The sequence below is a fragment of the Pangasianodon hypophthalmus genome, chromosome 10, assembly GCF_027358585.1.
Source record: "Pangasianodon hypophthalmus isolate fPanHyp1 chromosome 10, fPanHyp1.pri, whole genome shotgun sequence".
NCBI classification, from domain to species: Eukaryota; Metazoa; Chordata; class Actinopteri; order Siluriformes; family Pangasiidae; genus Pangasianodon; species Pangasianodon hypophthalmus.
Window position 1 is genome coordinate 27787266 of NC_069719.1, and position 18554 is coordinate 27805819.

General features: G+C 38.7%; 1 protein-coding gene across 1 annotated transcript; it reads right to left on the reverse strand.

Annotated features, from left to right (window-relative positions):
- Positions 1-10543: 10543 nt before the first annotated feature.
- Positions 10544-17830, reverse strand: dio2 (iodothyronine deiodinase 2). Its single transcript, XM_026925974.3, has 2 exons — positions 17239-17830; positions 10544-12886 (listed from the first exon to the last, which is right to left on the reverse strand). The coding sequence occupies exons 1-2, from the start codon at positions 17464-17466 to the stop codon at positions 12323-12325; spliced, it is 792 nt and encodes a 263-aa protein (XP_026781775.3). The 5' UTR covers positions 17467-17830; the 3' UTR covers positions 10544-12322.
- Between the last annotated feature and the right edge of the window lie 724 nt (positions 17831-18554).

Here is an 18554-nt window from a genome sequence, read left to right on the forward strand (position 1 = left end):
TTCAATACATTAAACATAACTGTAACTTTAAATGGATAAAAAGTACTATGTGTCATTCTTAAATATAAAATGCTGTAGTATAAAACAAATAAAGTACTTTAATTTATTTTAAGGACGTGCTGTAATAGGAAAATAATCAGCTTCAGGGTGGTAACAGTAACTCCGCTTCATCACACCAACCCGTGGTTGATTATTGTTCTATAACAGCACACCTGAAGAGTGGACACAAGTCCTACCGCTCTGTGTTTCAGGTTTGTGTAAAAGGAAGTCGATGGACTGAAAACGCCTTCACAGTTAGCAAACGTTATCTCCTTTTTCACTTCCATCTTTAATCCTAACCACACTATATTTTCAAAGTCCCAGATTCATTAGGAGTCAGAGATTGGTTGAATCTTATTTCCTTACTGGCCTTGTTGTTTCAAGTTAAATCATTTATTTATCCGGGTGTTGTTAGTTTAATGTATTCCCAGCTCAGTGTGTTCTTCTCAGCCGCACACTGACCTTTGGGTTCCGTGTAAATTAGAGCTCGGACCCAATGTATCACCACTCAGGAAACCGAAGGATTCACTGGTGTGACCTTTCCTCAAATGAAACACCACAATTCTGTTCTTCTCATCTCTTTTCTCCACACTGAGAACAGAAGCACAAAATAAATGTAAGAAGAACATCTAAAAAACTAATCATCGGTAATTACCATAGGAGAACAAACGTACTATGCATGAGGGCATGAGATCAGAGTCGCTGTCCCGCTTCATCTCAGCTGGAAGCCCCGGGACCACGACCCTGCGTCTGTGTTATTATCAATGTGCTACTTTGCGGCGGTAATGAAGAGCCGAGTGCAAGCTGCACAGCAGGCCCATGAGCCATGGTGCGTCAGAGAGAGATTTCCACAGAGACAATGTCATTTTTTCTTTCTAATTTCTTTTTAGGATGGTGCATTTCTGGTGATCTTCTGAGAAACAGTGAGATTGAACACTGAGGTTCTGATTTATTAAACGTAAAATATGATTGAACTTAAAATAAACATGATCACACCTGCAAAAAAACAAAGCTGCCACCTGATTTTTTAACAGAAGGAGGATATCACATTTCACATGAGAAAAAAGAAAAAAAAAAAGTGGTGGCCATTTTGTTTGGATCGTTTATACTTAAAAGTGCAAAATACAGCGTGGAGTCAATGTAAAAAGATTAATTTAGCATGAGCAGTGTAATTTAAGCTACACAGATTGTGTGTATAAATTAATGCAAATGGAGGGCAGGTATTATATTTGCGATAACCTGTTTTTGGCAGAAAAATAAAAACATCTCTTTTTTTGGTTTTGTTTCTTGAAGTTAGGTAAAGAATAAAAAACTCCATGTAGTGCTGTTAGAGGAAAATAATCAGCAATGTGCTTGTGTGATGAGTTACTGTTACCACCCCAAAGTTGATTATTTTCCTATAACAGCACGTCCTGAAGTGTTTATTTATTAACAGATAACACTTTTTATCCTTTTACCATTTATCCGTTTACATTTAATGATGTGGAATGTCCACGAAACAAGTTATCAAGTTGTAAGTTATGACTTACATTATAGCAGCTATAAACAGTCATTCCCTCACCAGACTTACTCTCTCTTAAAGTTAATAAGAAAAAAAACACGCAGCTCGTCATGTTACCGAGAAACCACGAAGCGTAAATTCCTCTGTCTCCTCTGAAGATGCTGAAAAGCTTAGTTCCAGCTTTACCTCTGACTGTTACAAAGCGCTGACACTGGAGACTCCTTCCATAAATGTTAAATAAATGTATCCTTACAGAAAACATCACCATACAGTCTACTATCTGTTTATGTGGAGCATAAATATTTTAAAAAAATTAAACACTTGGTCTGAGATGAAAAATATCTATCTGATACTATAGGAAAGTATTTGTTAAAGCATGAATTGAGGAATTTGTTGAAAAATTTATTAAGCATGCTTTATTAGTCTTTTTAAGAGCCATTTTGTTATTTGATCACTCTTACTAACACGTAACACATTACTTCAGAACAGCTTTAACAGCTTGCACAGTTTTTCTGTGATGTTCTGGGAATAATGACAGGCGGCATTGTGACAATCATTTGACGTGAAATGAAACATTCAGCATCTCCACAATGAATTTTCAAGGCAGCATAAACCAGAGTTATAGTTCATCTCATTCTTTAGTGCATTTGTTCATAAGCAAATCTATTTTTAATAGCATAAAATCTATATAAAATTATATATAGATAATAAGCTGTGAATAGTCATCAGCCCCCGTCCGTTACTGATTTTTAAAATTGTTTATTTATTTAATCCACTTTAATTATTTCCCTATATAATTTTATATACATATTACACATTTTACATTTTATATTATGTTATATTTTCTTTTTTCAGTCACTGCTATTATCTGCATTATTTTTATTTGTATATTCAGTATTTTATTCTTGACTATGTTAGCATTATTTTATTTGTTTTTACTTTTTTTTTTACATTGAGGTGCATTTTAAATATGTATGAGATGTGCTATATAAATAATGTGTAATTATTATTATTATTATTATTATTATTATTATTATTATTATTATTATTGGGAGTTTTAGACTGAAATAGGTCAGTCTACATAAGACAAAGAATTGAATATAATATACTGAAACCAGTTTTGAGCACACAGTGCCCTCTAGGGTTTGTGTGTGTGTGTGTGTGTGTGTGTGTGTATGTGTGTATATGAGGGCAGCAGGAATGCTGCTGATGGTGCCCAGTGGAGGAGGAGGAGGAGGAGCAGCATGACTGGAGCTTTGCTTCTTCCCCCCCATGTTGCTTTGTCTCAGCACAATGCTGCGGTTCTCCCAAACGCTCCCCTGCACCGAGGAAGTGGAACGACACTTCGGTCACCTGACCAACAAAACACTGTTTCATCCTGATATTTCAGTGGACCGGCAGACATATTGGGTGTCCAGCAAAACTACTGATTACTGGACCAATCCTACTAGCACACTGGGGTCATTGCAAATTTGCTAGAATTTTTATAAATGTTACAATTACGGTGTATTTGGGACAGAGGGGGTATCAGTCATAGCTTTTATTTACTCATATGAAGCCCAATAACATCACTCTGTTCAGGCAAACACCTGAGGCGTAGCTAGGGGAGGATTTTGTAAAATATTTTTTGACAGTTACAAATCCTTATTCGTGAGTGGTTAAAATAACACACATACACAGCTGATTACATAAAAAAAACCATTGTTGTGCGCAGTAATGATGACGTCAACAAAGTCATCATTAGAAGTCCTCCTTACGTAACCATCCCAGACGCCAAACAGGCGTGTCTATTAGTTTGTTTAATCACATTTTATTGCCTACTAGCTGCTATGGCCAGAAGCAGGATTAACCAGTAACTACTTTTTTTTTTTATTACTTTTTTTCTTCTCCATTTCTGTTTGAAAGCTGCTAGCCACTCTGGGTACTCACTGATATCTGAGGTGACGCCCGATGAAGTAATGGAGGTTTACTGCAGCAGGAGAAATAGAAGGATAGATCTGATGGGAAAAATCTCATTTCCTGTATTACTGTTGTGCCTTAAATGAATGAACTAAAAAAAAGGCTTTGTGCCACACCACTCCTTCTACTGTCTGGCATCCACCCAAAATGCATGCTCATGTTGCAGTTTACAGTTTAATTGTGCAGATCATGTGGTAATTTTATTTAGTATAGTGTACTTCCTTATATATTCCAGAAATTAAGTCACGGCTCTCCCACTGGCATACACACTCCGTGCTTTAATAAGTGGTAGTAGGACCCCAGAGCATTAAAAAAAAGCTCTTGCTCTGTCAGTACTCCACACTAATAGTACCCTGGGGTATTATAAAAACCTCAGGGTGGTATCAAAACCCATGGTACTTGTTATTAGGACCCAGAGTGTTATTTGGATCACTGGGTGGTAGTAGGCCCCTGGGGTGTTATTAATATATCAGCAAGTCATTAGAGAATAACCAAGGGTGTTATTAGGATCCTCTGGGATATTAATACTGTTAGAGCCCATGGAGGAGATGTTATTAGACCCTTAGGGTTTTACTGATGTTATGAGTGATGTTGGTTACTGGGTCCCTGCCTTTCTCACTGGTCTAGGGTTAGGGGTAATAGAATAGGTAAATACTGTACACAGATTCTAGCAATTATGCAATCATAAAACCATATTAGACCCCAAAGAACCACCATTCGCTAATAGGTCATTCTGTTTTGCATGAAAATGTTCTTAACGTCAGTTGCTGGGCCCCAAAACTATAAAAGATGATGCCATGGGGGTTTTAATATAACCCAGGATGCTTGTTATTAGCACCCCGGAATGCTCAGTAGGTATTTGGGATATTATTACAACCTCAGGCTGTTAGTACAGCTGTGTGTTGTTATAAATGAAATACATTGGTGTTGCTACAATTTCAGGATGCTCAATTGTGTACATTGTGTTAATTTTTTTTGCACAATTGCAATTTGCACGTAAAGAATGCTGGATACATGCGGCAGCCATCTTGCATATACATGGTGAAAAATAGATAAACCTGGCCTAAGAGATCATATGAATTGGCTCATGCGATGTGTAGTGAATTTGCAGTCATGCACAGTATAATGATTTATTATGAGCCCACTGTATTATTATTATTATTATTATTATTATTATTATTATTATTATCTCCAGGCTTCTATTAAGGATCCCACTGCTTTATTAGAAACCAAAGATGTTTTTATATTTAACACTCTTCTTAACACGCTTGGGTTCTTATTAACACTCTGAGTACTTGTTAATACTCTCAGGTCCTGCTAACACTATGGGTTCTTATTAATACTCTGTGCTTTTAACATCCTTAGTAATCCCACTGGTCCTTCTAGATCCCCCAGGATTGTAAATTAACTAATATTATACACTGGGGTAACTAATACTGGGCATGATTGCAGATTCAGTAGACGGCTGAATGGCTGCCACAAATATCCACTGTTTATTGGGCATGTATAAATAAATAGAACTTGTACCAAGGTACCCTAGGATTCTAATGAAACCTCTGGGTTATAATAACAGCATGGATCCAAATAGCATCCTGGAGTTGTAGTAACAAATGCAGTATTACCCCAAAATCCTACTAACCATTCTGGAGTGTGAATAAAAACATCCTGGGGACCTAATAATGCTCCAGCAAGCACCCTGGTGGCTATTTGTAGCAATATGTGGTTCTGTTAACACTCTAGGATCATAATAACTAATATGGTTTCATGTTTGCATATTTGCTAGAACTGAACTGTTAGGGTTAGGGCATATACATTAATTGTTTAAAGGTTCTAATTCTTTAATAACAAATACCCTGGTTTTTAGTAACACCCTGAGGTTGTTATAATACCACTGAGTAGTATTAGCATTGGATATTAACCAAGCAATATTCTTTTAATACTGTGGTCATTTCAGGTTTATGTTACAGTGGCTTGCATAAGCAACACTGCTCATCACCCTGAAAACCCCATCCCTGCAGCGAAGCGTGGTGGTGGTAGCATCATGTTAAGCATTACCATTGTTCTCTTGGTTGCTTCTCTACCTGATCCCCTGTTTACCCGGTTCCAACTTTTGTTTTTCCTGGCAAAAGTTTGGGATTTTTTTTTTTTTTTTTTTTTTACACCTAACTGATAGATTTTAACCCTAACTGATACTTTTCCAGAACTTTGTCCCTGATTTATGGATTTGTTGTGATAGCTGCTTGGTCTTTATGACACTGTGTATTCAGCTATGTTCTCTAACAAACTCTGGGTTCTTCCAGGAACAGATGTATTTATATTAAGAAAATGTGATACTTTTACTGCACTCAGGTCAACTCTTTTAACTAATTATGTCACTTCTGCTGGTAATGTTTGCACCAACACCAATTTGATTGGTTTCACAGAAATTGGGGTGAAAAGTTACACATTCACAACTTATTTATATGTTCTTATTTGTAAATATTTTTGCAAACTGTATTGTTTTTTTTTTTTCAGGCTATTTTTTGTGGATTCATGACATAAAATCCCAATTAAGTCCATTTCAGTTCCAGGTTGCAGCACTACAAAATGTGGAAAAGTTCAAGGGGGTGAATAATTATGCAACCTACTGTATCTTCCTCACATCTTCTTTTTGTATGTACAGGTTTGGGCATGGAATTTCTTCTTGGAAAGGTTTTTGAAGTTGGAATTAGGTTAAAAGTGAACAGATAAAGGTTTGATCCTAATTGACATGTCAAAGAAGGTAAGTCAAACATATCACAATAAACACGGCAATCTTTCACTAAACTCCTGAATTCCTAAATCGTTAATGTATGGTATACTTAGGGCCTCTTTTCTCTATAAGAGCAGAACACACCCATGTTCACACGCAAGTGTTTTTAGATATGCTCCTCCAGATGTTCATGACGCACTTGAAGCAACGGTAGATGAAGGAGCAGATAGTGGCCCCACAGCGTAGGCGTTTCCGCCCCAGGCTCTGAATATTGTGTTAATTCCTAGCTTATTATTGTCCCACGATGTTTTTTTAATAATTCTGTCATTTCAGAATGATGGCAATTAGCGTGCGTATTGTGATTTTGGATGTGCATGTTTGGGCATGGGATTTCTCCTCAGGAATATGGTTTTGAAGTCAGAATTAGGTTGAAAGTGATCAGATAAAGGTCTGATGTCAATAAAGGTGTGTCCAATGATGAGCTAATCCATGCACGCTTTAGCAGGGAAGTGAGATTTGTTTATAGGGTACCAGGGCAGCACCTTTTAACTAAAGCCCAATTATTCTTATTCTACTTCATCATTGCATTCAGTCCCATGAGACTAATGGCTATCAAGCATGGACATGAATCTTGAACATCCGAGGAATGCCTATGGCCCAGAGACAGTTTATTGTAAATTTAAAGGTGTAGGGATTGCCAGATAGTGACAGAAATGCTTTGGAATAAATGAAGAAATGTTATTTCAGGGGATTTTAGACCATACAGAACCAACAGTCCATCCAGAGGCCCAGGAATCATTTATTCATCTTCAGTAACCACTTTATCCTCGTCTGAGACATGGTGGATCCGATTCCAGGACACCATATGATGCATTTTTTTTGTCTTATTAACTTAAAGAGAGGGTATAAACATGCCAGTAGGGAGACTGGTGACTCTAAATTGCCCCTAGGTGTGAATGAGTGTATAAATGTGTGTGTGCATGGTGTCCTGTGGTGTTCCTCTCCAATGTGAATTCCAAACTCCCGATCTACAGCAACCCTGATTATCAAAATGTGCTTAATGAAGATGAATAAATAAATGATGATTTTAATTGATTCCTCAAAAGTTCCCTGGCTTGCTTCCTAAAGGGGTTATACCTGGATCTAACTGGATCTCAGAAAGTGAAACTCTCTGCTGTAGGGTTCTACGTAATACCTTTAAGGTTCTCTAAAGGGACACACCAGTGAATGAAGGGTTTCAGAAAGGGTTATAAGGCTTCCTCCTTGGGAGAAAACCTAAGTTTCATGTCAGCACTGGATTCGGACGTGAACCCTGGTTCCCAGGGTTCATCACGGTCTCACAATATGGCAGCCCTGGACTTCATTACACATCAGATTACTACAGATTACATGACCCTGTCATGACCCTCTTGTTTGCACTCAACTGTTTTGGGTTTCCCCTTGATTAGTGTCCCTATTCATGTTCTTACTTCTCTTTGTTTAGTGGCTAAGCTTCTGTTGTGTACAGCTTGTTGTGTGCTCGGTGCCACGCTTCCCAAGCTCTTGTTTCACTCGACATATGATTCTTGTTTTGACCTTGTTTGTTTTGTTTGTCTTTTGTTTGTCTTTTGTTTGATTGAAAGCCTTGTGTTCGTCTTCACCACTTTGTGACACTAAGTACCCTTAGTGGTTCTTGATTTAACCTTGTAAAAGTGCAAGTTAAATAATATTACACGTGAATGAAATGTACACTTGTAAAGAAAAATGGTTCCTCAAGGGTTCTTTAGATAGATGATTATAATAGCTTTCTAAAAAGAAGTTGAAAACTTTTCTAAAAAAAAAAAAAAAAAACACCTGCGCAGTTCAATGTAGAAACTTTAAAGGTTCCCCTTCCAAAGGACAAACAATAAAGAACACTTAAGGGTGCTAGATGGAGCCTTTTGTAGTAAGTGTTTATTTTTAAATTTAGTTTTTTTAATGGTATGTACTCACAGGTTTTTTTGTTTAGCTATTTTAAATATTATATAAAAATATATAATCAGTACATAAGTATTGATTAAAAAGAGTTCATTTATTTATAGTTATAGTTTATTTATGGCTCTTTTTGGTGTTATTGTACAGCCCTGAGATACAGCTGTAGAAGGATCCATGGTTCAGAAGCAGTTTTTGGTGACTGGATGAACAGGAAGTTGCATCAGTAGTCTGTACCGAGTCTCTGTGTCCGGGAAGACAAGGCTCCAGAGAAACGGGTTCTGACTGCAGGAACACGGACTGCACTTCTCCAGCACACTATTCACTGCAGTCTGTGAAGCCGAGACGTTTTCCTGAATACTGATGTTCCACTTTTCATCCAGAGCCAAAATTAGCTCATGCCATGGACTATGTGAGCGACAGATCGTTATAACGGGTAAGTGCGTGGTGTAGAGAGGAAAATAATGATGGATGTCCAAAAATAATTCTAATGCACACAATAAGGGACACGAAGAGAAACAATTCAGGTTTGTATATAATTAAGTAATGTGTATTAGTCACTCTAGTAATCTGTTGAATTCTGGATTGTGATTGGTCAGAATGGTTGGTGTTGATTACTTGGTGTTGCAGCTCTGAGAGTAGTGCAGCCTCAAATCACAAATGTTTGCAGAGGTTCATATTAATGTGCTAATTAACAATAAACAGTAAAAAAGATGATTTGGTGAGGTTTTTGATGATGAGACGTTTATTTCAGACGTCTTTTTGTTTGCCACCTCAAGGTTTGACATGTTGTGCATTCTGAGATGCTTTTCTGCTCACCCAGGTTGTAAAGAGTGGTTATTTGACTTCCTGTAGCCTTCCTCTCAGCTCAAAGCAGCCTGGCCATTCTCCTCTCACCTCTCTCATCAACAAGGCGTTTCTCTCGAGCAGAACTGACGGTCACTGGATGGTTTTTGTTTTGCGCACCATTCTGTTGTGCGTGAAATTCCCAAGAGATCAGCATTTTCCAGTCCAGTCAAAGTCACTTAGATCACATTTATTCACTGTTCTGATGTTTAATGTGAACATTATCTGAAGCTCTTGACCTGTATCTGTATGATTTTGTGCATTGCACTGCTGCCACTTGATTGGCTGATTGGATAAAGTGAATGAATGCAATGCAGGTGTACAGGGGTTCCTGTGTATATAGTTTGTCTACAATCAGTGCAGAAAGTTGTGGTGGCAGGTTTAAAGGGTTAAAAAGAACTTTTCTTTCTTCTCTTTCCTCACATTCATCAGTGTTGGGGGCTGATTAATATGACGGAAAAAAACATACACCAACTAAAAATACTGCTGAATACACAAACACAAGCACTTTACGTTTCTGTTTTTTATGTCTTTTCATTCTGTGGGGACTTCCTAAAAGATTTCCATGACAGAAAAGGGGTGGGGTAGGAATGATTATAATGTTCAGCATCTCCCAGAGAGAGTCTGAGTTGATTTATAAGCGATATTGATAGCAGGCATGATTTAGTTTTGCTAAGATGTCGGCCATCCAAATCAAATAACATGTTGTATAGGTTAGGACAAAAATGTCCACCATTTAAACATTGCATCAACATTTCGTTTTAATTTATAGAGACTGTTTTGGCAAACTCCAGCCATTACAGCGCTTTATGTCTCTGCTGTAGCAAAATAAATTGGAGTCGGGTTTCCCCCTCCTCACTCTAGGGGGGTCAGAAGAAAATAAGGAATCTGTCCAGTGTGGGTTTATGTTCCTAAATGTACAGTGTGAGAGTCTTTCCTGGATTGCTGCTGTTATTTTGAGCCCGTGCCCTACCACCTTCATCCGTGATGTTGGCAGCGTTGCCGTTCGCTGTGTTCCAACGCCGTGAATATAAACCTCGGCTATTCCAGCGTTCCGGTTCCGCTCGGATAAACAAACGCACAGCAACTAGGGTTTCTGTTTCACAGCATTTCCATGGGACATGTTCTCCCTATGGTCCTCGCTCTTTAGGTTATTTGGCAGCCTCAGAGGTGGAAAAGTTCAGCCAGGAGGCTTGGCGTCACACCGTTTCAGATGGTGCTGCACATGTTCAGACCCATCACTGAGAGCATGCCTGCAGACATTGTTTTCATGGAAAAAGAAAAAACACACACCCACACTAACACACGTGCCCTCCTCCACCCATTGGATGTTATGCTGTAGTCATTTCTCATGCTTGCCTCTCCTGATTATATTTTCCATTGATTCATGATTCATCATACACAGGAAGACATCTGGAATCTTGACAACTTCCGCTCATCCGTAACCAATCCAACTCCAACTTCTACCTTAAATTCTACCAGATCTAACGGGAAAAAAAACACAAAAACTCACAGAGTCATGAGCAAAAGTTTATTTGCAAGAAAGCAGTTGGTTGCACAGCATGCATCAGGGGAAAAAATGCACAGTGTAGTAAATACCAAAGCTGATTTCGGTGAATCTACAGGAACGCTCATTTCAGTCCGGACAAAGAGGTGTGATGTTTCATCCAACCACAGACAGGAACGCAATATCCTTTCGTCAATGGCCTTCATTCACACACCGGTTTGTCTTTGACGCAAATGAGCGTCTGTAGGGGGGTGTGTGTGTGTGTGCGTGTGTGTTTGTGTGGACATAAATAATTACCTACAAAATCTGCTTTGAATCAAATATAGAACCAGTTTTCTCTTTTTTTCTTTTACCAAAACATACAAGACATAAAAATTCCCTTTTTAAATTAGTGCCTTTTTGAAGATCGACAACAAAATGACATGTATATTTGTATATATATATCTGTTACACTCTCTATGGAGGCCATAGATACATTCATGACATGCTATAAAATATTTATAAGTAATAAATTTTTATCATTATTTATGAAATGCATTGCAATTTATAGCAACCTTTGTTTTGCTTTCTGCTTTATTTCGTCTATTAAAATAATGAAAAAATGTATTTAGTTATAGATTTTACTTTGTTCATGTGTTTCCAAATATTGAGTAAAGGAAATCGGAATTGATATAAATAGTTAAAATATTAACATATGTATTATGACATATTCATAATCTTTATAACAAGTTATAACAAGTAATTATGAGCTTGAAAGTAAAATGAGAATTTTTTTAAATTATTAAACCTATGTTTACATAAGAACAGCAATAAGCAGTCGACTTTCAGCAGTTATTAATAGACTTAGAGTAAAAAAGACTATAACTGAAACCGTGTTTCTTTGTGTTACAAGCTCTATAATGTATCACAAACATTGCTATAAAGTGTAACACAGCCTCCTGAATAATTATAACAACACATATAAAGCATTATGAATGCATTATAATGTCCTATGAGTGTATTTATAGTTCATTATATATCTATGGCCTTCATAGAAACTGTATTTCCAAAAATATCTTTCAACACTTACATATATATATATATATATATATATATGTGTGTGTGTGTGTTTAAGGTTCTTCAAAGGTTTTGTGAACGTTTAAGGTATCATGGCTTCCTTAAAGAATTACTTTTTTTCACTGGGGCAGATGTGCTAAAGCATTAATCAGGCATGCAAAGATGATAATACGGCTAAAATGGCGAGTAATATGTGTGATTGTCAACTTCAAACATGGGGAAAAAATGCTGGACGTAAACATGTCACATATTTAAAACAACAAACATAAACATCCACAAAAATAAATTATATTTCTTCTGTATATTAATAGCCGTGAGCTTGTGCTTTCTTCTGGGATCGGCAATTTGTTTCTGCAACACAATGCATGTTATTTAGCATAAAAGAATTACACGCTGTCATGCTACTATTAATGCAAATGACTTGGTTATTGATAGTGTTTATAGGTGTTTATAGTGCATACACAGGTTTGTTTTCAGAGATATCCTAACAAAGTATAAAAGTTGAAGTGCAATGCTTGGTGGTCTCTCTAGTCGTTGCTTATAAAAGAAAGGTAAGAAAGTTTGGATTCCACCCAGGAAACTCGTTGATCATTGATCATTGATGATCTTCAGAGAATTCGGATGAACCTCCAGAGAGTTCACGTCGCCATTGGAGGCAGTAGAGATGTAGAAGTGTCACCTCCTTTTTTCGTCCTTTATTAAAAAAATAAACTATTCCACCGCTCATCGAAGATTACCGCTTCCCGTAGCTCCGTTCAAGCCAGTTCTGTACATCTTTAAGGCTGTAATAAAATGGACCCTTCCCTCCCAAATAAGTGATTTTATTCTTCTGTACGATGCACACCCTTTCGTAGGCGACACCGTATGCCATGTTGGCGTTGTTGTCCATGCAGTCAGCCACCAGCTGGCACTGCGGTGGCAGAGAGAAATGCTCAACAAGCCTCTGCGCTGCCACCATGCGCTCCTCCAAGCTGCGGTGTTTCCTCACCTCAAACGGGAAAAGTTCCATGGGTGGGCCTGCCCATCCGTCAGACGGGTGAGCCTCATCGATGTAGACGAGCAGGAAGTCCGCCACATCTGAGAAGTTCTCCACCAGCCTCCGGAAGACCGGCAGCTGGCTCACAAACGGGGGTCAGCTGGCCGAGCCGAAGTTGACCACCAAGGGCCGATCAGACGATTCAAAGTCCAGCAGGTTACACTCATCCCTCGTCTTTCCATCCTCGCTGCTCCACTGGCAGCTGGAGAGCCCAGGAACCTTCACCACTTTAGAGTTCGGAGCCGCCTCACCCAATTTCACCTGCAAACACAGAGTAAAGCTTTCATTCAGCTCTGGATTTCTTCTTCCCAATATTTAGAGACTTCAGAGTGTGATTTTGCCACATCTTCAGGAAAGCTTGTGTTAAATCTATGAATTTGATGGACACACATTTACACAAACACACATTCACACTACAGATCTGATTCATTTGGTCAAAGTGTGACCTGATTGTTCTGCTTCTATCAAAATCTAGTGACATTGTGGAGTAAAGTGAGCCAAAAATGTGAGCTCAAGCACACAATTTTCCAAGGCAAAGAACCTTTGTAGCTCTACGAGGTTCACTAGCAAGCGACAAGCAACCATTCATTTTCTACATAGGTGCATGACGCAGCAAGCAACATTTGATTTGAGGTTTTCTCAGCTCTTTGCAAATTAGGTATGACAATGTAAATGACAAATCCCAATCATTGGCTCAGTCCTATGGTGCGTGAGGTCCGACCTTTCTTCAGTTCCCTGCTCAAATTTTAGCTAAAAAATGGCAGAGAAACTCTAACCATGGTTTCATCTTGTCCTGTCATGTATGACCTTGCATTAAACATGTATTATGAAGAAAAATGAAACTTGGAAGGACATAGCAGAGATCATTGGTGACTCTACTGAGTGTATGTAGCTAGTATAGGTTAGCCTGCTTAGCTAATCTGAGAACGTAGCTAGTATGAAGCCGAGCATGTAATATGAAAATCATACAACCAATTTTCACACTGATCAGTGTATTATTTATTCTGTACCTAGTTAGCTTTAGAAGATAAATATAGCTACTATTTTGTAGCTTCTCATCCGAAAGAAAAAAATGCTGGACAGTCAAGTGACAATAGTAGCAGACTTACAGAAATCTGGATGTAGATTTAGATTCCTAGTGAGGAAGTCAGAGGCGACGTTGGCGAGGAGAAACTAAAAGAAAGTACAAACTTCTGAACATGTTTTATCCTGATCTAGAAAGTAAAAAAAAACAATGTCTGACTTCTGCTGGCTCCGTTTCACTGATTCCACCATCAGCTCATCAGCCGGGGAATTTGGCGCAGTAACGATCTGACAGTCTTTTACTGCGGAGGATGCTGAAACCATTCATTATGGCACGGGTACAACTTACTACGGTCTGTTAGGCAATCACTCCCAAGTCCAGGTTAAAAAGTAACATTCACAGAGACCCAGACTTTTACAACAAATTTAAAGGCCATCGTCCCATGTCCTGTGAGTTCATTGACTGTCTGGAGATCAAAGTCTGTCATTCTTTCTACTGAATGGATTTATCTTTGACCGAGAAGCAGAAATCGTTTTGCGTTTTATGCTCCGTACTACTTCAAATGCAAACCAAATGGCCACCAAATATAGCATACCAAAACCTTCAATAAAGCTTAGGAGAAAGGGAAAAGTTTAAATTGTTTAAAGATGTAAAGTGGGGAAAGCGGGGATTGCACACCGCAAATGAACAACAGTACAACTGAACCTCAGTGTAACATTAAACAGCTGAAATAAATAAATAAATAAATAAATAAATAAATAAGTGTTCACTCTGATTGCTACAACCACTGCAGGTGATCGAGTTCAAGTTCATTCGAGTTCATCTTGCTCTGAAAAAAATGCCCTAATGCACTTTCGGGAAAAAAGGAACCAAACCGTACATTTCCTTTAGTGTGCATGTGGAGTACCTTCACTTAGCAGTGCATCACTGGTCTTTAAGGTCCAATAAAATTATTTTCAGAGGTATAAAGATAGACACTAAAGAAGTAGCCTTGACAGTGGCACACCAGCGATAAGGAAAAGATCAGTCTGGTATCTTTACTTCTGAGAGTGTGCTTATTCATTAAGGTCTAGTGCTTTCGATCCAGGATATTGTCGTTGTTCGGAATTGCTGCACACTCTCAGGAAAAAAAAAAAGAGTACGTAATGTACCTTTCCTTGTCACAAGCATACACCTTTTGTACATTTCAACTAGAAAGGTGCATGTAGTGTACATTGTAAGCGTCACTCTAAAAGGTAATTATGTACCTTAAGTCTTTTTTAAAGGTACACCTTATCCACCTTTCCGGATAGATTAAAGGTACAAAAGATGTATGCTTCATAATGCAACACCAGCAACAAGGAATTTTTTGTACTAAAAATTGTATTAATTTTTCTGAGAGCCTACTGAGATTCTCTAGCTCTGTCTCGATAAATATAATGCAGAGTCACTGCAGCCTACAGAAGTCTGAATTTCCATTAAACCACAGCTTATCACCTCAAGGTCACCATCAGTAACCTTGAACCACGCCCGCCAGTGACGCCTCGAGCATTTATATTATAATATCTACTTATTCAACCTACACACTCTCAGAAATAAAGGTAACAAACTGTACTTTTCATTGTCGCTGGCATGATACCATCAAGGGTATCTTGGGTATGTACTGTACATTTTCCCTGGGAAAGCGCCCATAGCGTACCTTTAATTAACGAAACATTAGAGGTGCAAGAATGGTTCTTAACATCCAGTTATGGACACATGTATATCATGTTTATTAAAGGTACACTACATTTATATTATGTAAACAAGCTTTTAAGTGTGGAAATTTCCACCAACAGAACACATTAGGTACAAGTTGACATTATTTTTGCGTTAGTGAGGATTGGCTTGGACTCTTTCAACTCACATGACCAGTCAAACCATAACTATAAGAACTCAACAATAAATACAACTTTAATAAACATAATACAACTGATACAAGTTAAAGTGGTACCTTCTAGAACAGTGGTTCTCAAACTTGTTTCAGTCCACTACACTCTCAGAAAAAGGTGGCACACTTGTCGCTTGAGTGGTACCATCAAGCGTACACCTTTTACACCTTTAGTGTGTATCTTTTACCTGTAAAGGTGCATGTGTTGTACCTTTAAAGTGCATCAGTAGTCCTTAACATCCAGTGTTGTACCTTAAATGACAAACTACAGATACACAATGAATGTAAAGGTACAAAGATGCAGCACTGATATACAGTCTGGTAGCTTTATTTCTTTTCTGAGAGTGTAGAAGACACACACTACTGTACCATTACTACTGGAGCACCACTGTAATCGACAGTCATTTCAACACTTAAGCACACTTCTGTAATGGCACTCGTGCTATTAAAGATCATGTCTACACATATATTGCTTAATCATTTAGGAACTATTTGGCATAAAGTCATTGCTTTAAAAAAAATCATGATTTGGCTTTTGTAGATTCACATCTTAGCATGAAAAATGTTTTGTTTTCTTTTAGATTGTTATTGTAATATAGTAGTACAAAACCATCAAGACCCATTAGAACGCTGTATTTATTTCTTTATGCAGTACTGTGCAAAAGTCTTAAGCACCCAAATTTGAACAGACACAAGTGTGACAAAGTCTCCAGAAGAACTGTGGCAGATTCTTCAAGATGTTAGAAAAAGTTAACTGAGCCAATTTCCTTATAAAACTGCACAAAGTGCACCTGAGACTACTGAGGCATTTTACAGGCCATGAGTTAAATACATGTTAAATATTGACTTGGTTAAGTTTAGTGCTCTTTACTGCTCTTTATACTAGGTTTAATGGTATGTAATGTTTATTTCCATTATTTCTGAAGGTATGTTTTGTTTACAGTAGTTTTTTAACGTGTGCCTAAGACTTCTGCGCAGTATCATGCATTAGTGTAAAGTGTAAAGTTTTGTACTAAAAAAAAAACTACATACATTGAAAGCATTGAAAAGCTGAAACTTTCTTGGCAAAAAAATATAAAATAGAAATAAATCCAGAATGTTGTTGTCATGCAGAATTGTTGTGTACCTATGGAACATTTGCCTCAATAATCATAAATGACACCTTATTTACAGTTTAAATCCAGGATGTTGTTGTCATGCTGAATTGTTATGCACCACTTGCTGTCTGAGTAATCATACATGATTGTTGAGACAAGTTATTTACAGTGTGCACTGAAATGCTGGAACTTTCTAACATGCTTCCTTGTCCTAAAAACGGTTTAGATGCAGGATAATACCATCATGTTGGATTGTTGTGTATCTACTGGACTATTTACTAGATCTGTGTCAACACTCGTACATGTTGTCACAAGTTATTTACAGTGTGCACTGAAATGCTGGAACTTTTTTTAAACACTTCATTAGCAAAAAATCAAAATAAATCCGAGATGCTGAACTGTTGAGCACTGACTGGAATATTTGCTAGATCTGTGTCAGCACTCGTACATGTTGTCACAAGTTATTCATGTGCACTGAAACTTTTTTTTTCTTGCACACTTCCTCGGAACACATTCGGTCTTTTCCAGAGAGTGACTGCAGCCGTTTAGCCGTACATGCATGCTCACTTGCTCACTTGCTCACCTGCTTATAGGCGTCCAGCAGAAAGCTGTTCCAGATGGAGCGCACGCCGGCCGAGGTGAGCATGCGCTGCTGCCACGCGCCTCTGCCGCCGCCGCACGAGAGACTCACGAGCGACACGACGCGCTTCACGAGCACCACCGAGTCGTAGAGCACGAAGAAGAGGCAGTTGGAGAAGAAGCCGGGCAGAATCTGCAGGGTGACCCGCAGGTCCGCGCTCAGCACTCCCATGCTTTATCCCGCAACAGGTGACCCGCACCGACTCCTCACCGCGCGAGACGCATCTCTCGTTTTTGTTTGTGTTTGGTTGTTTGTTTGTTCTCTGGCCCTCCTTCCCTCCTTCCAAAGCCACAGACGCAAAACTTCAGGGCTGATGGATGGAAGGAGGATGGTTCCCGGGTTCTCCACCACAGACCAGGCAGCCAGAGAGAGCGTCAGAGCGCACGAGCCACGGGGCCGAAACTCGAGCACTCCCTGCCCCCCCGCTTTTTAACCCTTTTCACAAATTCCCCTGAAGCGCAGAAAGGAAGGTGCAGAAAATTCCCCGGTCTCACGCAGCGCTCTTTTTAATGGCGCTTTGGGAAAAAATAAAACCCTCCAGCGCTTTATCACGGGCTCACAGCGTGACGACACACTTGGACGCTCTCACGCGCTCCCGGGACCGGAAGTAAACACGACCCAGAGCTACATTAACACTTGACTGGCACAGAGCAGAATTACTTCAGAATCAGGGAGCCAGAAATCCAACAACTAATAACTAATATCAGTCACTAATAACTAATATCAGTCACTCATAACTAATATCAGTAATGGCAATAAACATTCAAAATGAACTTTCAAACCAAATAATCATTATATACAGAATCTCATTAACAATAAACACAGACTAATGGCTCAGTCCTGAGCTTGGGTTCCTGATGCTGTCCGTATGCGTTTCCTCAGGGTTCTCCGGTTTCCTCCCACCTCACTACACATACTGTTCAGTGTACTGGCTCCTAAACTGGTGTGTGTGTGTGTGTGTGTGTGTGGTGCCCTGTAATGTACTGGGGTATATCCCACCTCACACCAAGTATTCCTGGGATAAGCTCCAGATTCAGCACGATGCTGACCAGGATGAATGAACGAATGAATGAATGAATGAATGGATGGATGGATGGATAAATGGATGGATGGATGAATGGATGGATGGATGGATGAATGGATGGATGGATGAATGAGTCTCTGAGCAACATGTTACGCAAGGCACTGCAAAGGCTGTGCAATGTTGTTTGGAATTTGACTCATAGTGCTGGAAGGGTGAAAATGTTTTCACACCCATA